At 41.6% G+C, this 5,795-nt stretch overlaps 1 protein-coding gene across 1 annotated transcript; it reads right to left on the reverse strand.

The window, feature by feature from the left end:
* Nucleotides 1–530: 530 nt before the first annotated feature.
* Nucleotides 531–2,076, reverse strand: PSAL (photosystem I subunit l). Its single transcript, XM_087378366.1, has 2 exons — nt 1,756–2,076; nt 531–1,121 (listed from the first exon to the last, which is right to left on the reverse strand). The coding sequence occupies exons 1-2, from the start codon at nt 1,948–1,950 to the stop codon at nt 636–638; spliced, it is 681 nt and encodes a 226-aa protein (XP_087234492.1). The 5' UTR covers nt 1,951–2,076; the 3' UTR covers nt 531–635.
* Between the last annotated feature and the right edge of the window lie 3,719 nt (nt 2,077–5,795).

A 5,795-nucleotide genomic window follows, 5' to 3' on the forward strand; every position in this document is an offset into this window, starting at 1 on the left:
TGGTATCTAAGAACTTAAAGAACTTGGACATAAATCCATATACAAGAAATTAGCATGGTAATGATGATTATGAAAGGAAATACTAGACATAGGGGGAAAGGGAGTAGAAATTGGAAGGGGAAATGGGTGACATTGTGTGTATGTGTGTTGAGTGTCTCTCCCTCCCCCTCTATCTCTCTCCCCCTCTCGCTCCCCCCCCTCCCTCTCTTACTTCCTCTCCTTCTCCCCCCCTCTCCCTCTCCCTCTCTTGCTATCTCACCCTTCCTCCCTCCCTCCTAGAATGGATTCAATCATATAAACTGGAATAAGTGAGCTAATTGTCAACTCTAATAACAACATTAAATTTCAAAAATATGATAGAGGACTCGTTACATTTGAGTTGCATCCATTTTACCAAATCATCACGATATATCAGAATCCAAGAACAATCAGTAACAAGGACTTGCGGAATCGGATGTCTTATGACACTTACAAATAGAACTAAACGAGGGCTTGTGCTGTAATAGGAAAACGATGAAAGACCCAAAGCATTGAAATACAACAACAGCCTCTGCGTACTACTAAGAGCGCTTAAGGTCAGATTACATTCAACCAACTTTGCGGAAAGGGAAGACAAGAATACATATACACAGAATTTACTTGACGAAGTAGGGGAGGTTGAGCACATACAAAAGGATGTAAGCCCATGTTACCCCTGATAAGCCCCCGAAGAAGAAACCACCTGCGAAACTTGCCCAACCTTCAGCTGTTTGAAGCTTATCGGCCACTTTTTTCCTTCCTGTTAGCGTCAATGCAGGAGCAATCGAAGCATCTCCCTCTTTGAACGAAACCACGCCGTACATGGTAAGGCAAACCGATAGGATCACTACAAGGCCTGCGGCTCCCAATGCTCCAGCAGAACCTGCTACCTCAGTGTTGCGCAGAGGGCCAGCCTTCACGAAAGGACCAACCAACAGAAAGCCATGGGCGAGCCCGACCTCGACTCCCCTGAGGAGTGGACTGACGGCAGTGCGATATGCGGGCAGGTTGGAGAGATACCATGCGATAAGAGGGCTGGATGTCACTGGGGTCTCTAACCCACCAACAAAAGGATCACCGTTGAGTGGCTCGATCACTTGGAACTGCAAGGGAAGCCAAACAACCTCATGATTAGGATGAGGAGGAAAATGCAATGTGAAACCCTCGCCAAGGAAAATTGCATCCGTGAAACAAAGACGCCGCCGAGAGCGAATACTTAGAGAGCAATGTGGATTAGAGCAGTGGATCCATCGGGGAGGAACGCAAAAGATCAGCAGTAAAGGAGGCTAGATACAGGGACATAAACATCACTGTTACGCGCTATGATACCAATACAAACAGGTACATTGTCCATAGAGCAGCGACACAAACAAAGCTTTCTTCTAAGGTAGAGACAAGCTGCCAGGGAAAAGCAACAAACACCATGCTTGCTTCCGGCAGAGTCATCGGGCTCTGACCGTCAAAGCTCGAGAGCAGTATCACCCAGCCAATCAAAGAAGGCATCAGGAGGGAGCAAAACGTGACTTACCTGAGAGAGCAGTCTCCGTCAACACAGACCGACCTGAAAGAGCAGACTCCTTCAAAACAGTCTAGAAGCTACAAGCTATAGGTGAAACAACGTGAGAAACAAAACAGCGCTCCGATCAACTGATCAAGCAGGAAATTGAGCAAGGAGGGAGAGGATAGAGGAGACCCAAAGATGAGGAGAGGCGATTGCTGGAGGGGGGGGGGGCTGACCTTCTCCTGGGCACGGACGAGGAGAGGACGGGCGACGGTATACTTGGAGGGGAGGGAGGGGGAGAAGCCGAGGCCTTTGCCGAAGAAGGCGTGGGTGAGCTTAGCAGAGGAGGAAGGCATGCAAGCAGCAGACGACGAGGAGGTGGCCGTGGCCATGGAAGCTGCTAATTGAGCCGTTGCAGACGCCGCCGCCATAGCTGATGATCTCTCACAGAAAAACACTCTCTTTGTTTGTGATAGTTTTGCTTCTACCAACGATTGGTTGATGAATATGAAATGTCCTTCTTGTTTGGATTAGATGTTGAATGGCTTTCCAAGGAACGTGAGAGCGAGAGAGAGAGAGAGACAGAGATAAGGAGCTCCTCTCACAATTTTGAGTGGATAGGATTTGTTAAGGCCTCATTGGGTGCTCGTAGATAAAGTCCCTCCCCCCTTTTCTCCTTTCCTATCCCTTCTCTTTCTCAAACACAAGGTGGCACACCCCTATAGCCCCTCCCTCCTTCGGACCAATGTGCTAGCCATTATCCCAATGGCGTCTTAGCTTGGTGGAGGCAAAGTGTGTGTGTGTTAGTAGTTCACCCAAGAAAAAAAAAACTTGTGTGTAGTTTCACCAAAAGAAAAAGTGTGTGTGTGTGTGTGTGTGTGTGTGTGTGTGTGTGAGAGAGAGAGAAAGAGAGCTCAACCCCTAGCTAGAGGCCCTAGCATTTTTTTCCCATCCTCTACGTGCAATCATCGTAATTAGGGCTTGTTCATCAGAGAAACTACCCCACCGGCCCTAGCATTTTTTTCCCATCCTCTAAGTGCAATCATCGTAATTAGGGCTTGTTCATCAAAGAAACTACCCCACCGCTCACTACAACTTTACCCTCATACATGCATTTCACATCAAAATTAAAAGAAATGGGATGACGTGGAGCCAGCCTAGCCACAACCATCCCAAAGACCGGAACATTTGGACATGCTCGTCTCTATCTGCAGTAGGCCATCCAAGTTTCTTTGACAAACAAGCCCTAATTAGGATGATTGTACCTAGAGGATAGCAAAAACAAATGTGGCACTAAGGGCTAGCAAGGGTCTCTCTCTCTCTCTCTCTCTCTCTCTCTCTCTCTCTCTACTCTCCAACAAAGCACTTCTCTACAATCCTCAACAATGTACACAATTGGTGCATCTAAATGATTTCATATGCATTGCATCACATGCAAACCACAATTCTAAATCAAAGTTATTTCATGCATCCATGAAAAGTAATTTGTTGAGATGCTTCAAAAAGCAATGGCTAAAAGGTCTACGATTAAAAAAGGCTCCACTAACAATGAATTTAATTTTAACCTATTTGATTACTTCCTCCCTTAGCATTCCTCCTTAAATGCTTCCTTAAATATGCAGTCCAAGAATAAATAATCCAAGGAGCCCCTGAACAATTTGCATGGAAGCCTAAGGAAGCAGTCAAGGGGAAGCCAACAATCGCTCCATATTCAAAACCCTACCAAATCTCCTTGGACGAGAAACATAAAAAGACTTGCAGGTCACATTAGAAAGAAAAGCACTTCAGCCATTGAAGAGTAGCAAAACACAAATAAAACTGAGCATAATCCTCTTAAATAGTTGACTCCTCAAAGAGTGAAAATTCGAGTATAATCCTATGAAATTGGTGACTCTTCAAAGCATATTTGCAAATGGATTGGAGAAAGATCCAAATCTCACACAACATAATTCAAATTCTACTAATAAAAGTGAAAAACAAATGACTAGTTTGGTAGAAGGTCATAAAAATGTCCTAGGACACTTTTATGTCATGTTAACTTAGGCACATCCTAGAATTATTCAAAAGCATTAATAAAGTATTTTGGAGTTTTGATTATTTACCATAATAGCTTATATGCTCAAAAAAACTTGGAATTATTATGGATCGGATCTTGCACTTATTAGTTTGAGTTCTACCTAAAGTTTTAAGGTCAATCTAACACCAAATTTCAAGATGTTTTCTTAGGTTTTAGATAAAATGGCCATACTTCTTAATTAGAATGATTTTTTAAGAGTTTGTAAGTCCTAGAGTCTAAGGATATAAACTAAAAACATATTTTTAGATTGCTTTGGAGCTATCTTATTTATTATGATCTATGGCCTCAAATGTAATTTTAAGAAATGCTGAGATAGCAAGGCAAATTTTGATCTTTTGCAAATTCTTTGACAAGTCTAATAAGTTCCAAACTCAACCATACTTTGTATATGTCGTAAATAGGATATTATGGAGTAGCTTGAGTTTTTAGGGAACCTAATATCATGTAGAACACCAAATTCAAATTGTATTTTGATTGTTCATTATGGTGCAATTCATGCTAAATTCAAGATACAAGGGTTAAAGGATATCATAAGAACCTTTACACATTTACATTATACTTATAGAGTGCCTCTAATCATGAATGAGTGACGCTAGTTAAAAAATTTATATGTAGAACACTTATCTACATTATAATCCAAATCTATAAAAATGAGGTTTAATGTGGAACCTATTTTGGTAGTTGAGATTAGAAGCACTTAATCTCTTTCAGTTTTAACCTTTATTGTGATGTCGTGACTTTTCATTATGTATAATATTGTTGTAGTTAAGATATAACACAAGTGGCTATTATGTATAATATATAGAGATGCTTATTTATGCAATGTGACCCGCTAGGCTAACCACTATTGTTAAGATTGGTTCTACAAGTTACCCCACCACCTTACTAATTTTTATTAGCACCCCAATTTGCATTCTTTTTGTTATCCTTTTGCTCTTTTTTCAGCTTGTAGATATCCTTTTTCATGTGGCCCTTCTTGCCACAGTGGTAACACTCAATGTTTTGTGCCCTGGATTTTCTACGAGACTTTCCTATTTCTTGGGACTTCCCCCTAAACTGTGATATGCCCCTTTGCACATTTGAGGCTGCATCCTGCTTGTTGCCATCCATAGACTTCCATCTAAACTCCTCGGCCAACAAGCTACCCACAACACCATCAAACTCTAGTATTCCACCAAGTGCAGAGTTATTGACAACTATGTGGAAGGTATCCCATGAGGATGGCAATGAACACAAGAGAAATATTGCCTTAGTCTTCGCATCAAAAATCATCTTCTCAGCTTGAAGCTAGCTGAAAATAATATTGAATTTATTCAAGTGAGAAGAAATGGAGACCCCTTCCTTCATCTGTAGCTCAAGCAACCTCTTCATGAGGTAAACTTTATTAGAGGCAGTTTCCTTCTCATAAGTGGCACATAATTTCTTCCACAAATCTTCTGTAGTCTGCTCATGTACGACTTTGAAATAGACTGACTCTGCAAGATGAAGTCTAATAGTAGACTTTGCTAATGCATCCAACTCATTCCAATCATCCTCAGATATATATGCAAGCTTAGCTCCAATCCCTGCAAAGGGTTTAATCAGCTTCTTTTGAATAAGCACATCCCTTATCTGTTCTTTCCACAAAGAGAAGTTTGTACCATCAAACTTTTTAATGCTGAAAAACTCCTTTTCGAACATGGAAGAGGATGCCATGATGCAAATGAAACGAAATCCCAAATGCTAGTACCTACAAGAGAGAAATCACACCAAATATTAGGTGCACCTAATATGTCTACCTTAATGAAGGATAGTATCACCAAAACGCAAGGCTCAAAGCATCAAAATGCATCTAACTCATGTGCATATACTATGCATCCATATGAGCAAATATGGCCCAAAAGAAAATGTCAACCCTCAATGACAAAACAATGGCAAACCCAATACTAATAGGAGCCAAATGCCTCAAGCATAAATATCGTCCATGGGCATAAGCATCAATAATGTCTCATCCAAGAGAGCATAGCACTATGGGTGCATCAACTGCAGTGTGTCAAAGCTTTCCCTCAGCATAAAATAGCATCTATGGGCTAAACATCCATCAATAAAGCATCCCACAAGGAAATCTGGGCCTATCAGCACATCCAACAAGGATTGCAATGCATCCAAATGGCCTGTAAAGCATCCGCTGCAACCCAATGCAAACCACAAATAAGCGCA

This window comes from Dipteris shenzhenensis, chromosome 8, assembly GCF_047967505.1.
Source record: "Dipteris shenzhenensis isolate YYH24624 ecotype China chromosome 8, Dip_SZ_1.0, whole genome shotgun sequence".
Classification (NCBI taxonomy): Eukaryota; Viridiplantae; Streptophyta; class Polypodiopsida; order Gleicheniales; family Dipteridaceae; genus Dipteris; species Dipteris shenzhenensis.

Bases quoted from the DNA above. Each gene is read 5' to 3' on its own strand.
- PSAL (XM_087378366.1), bottom strand. From the start codon at position 1,950: ATGGCGGCGGCGTCTGCAACGGCTCAATTAGCAGCTTCCATGGCCACG. The intron at 1,122-1,755 runs GTCAGCCCCCCC...CTTCCCTTGCAG, and splicing joins TCGTCCGTGCCCAGGAGAAG to TTCCAAGTGATCGAGCCACT.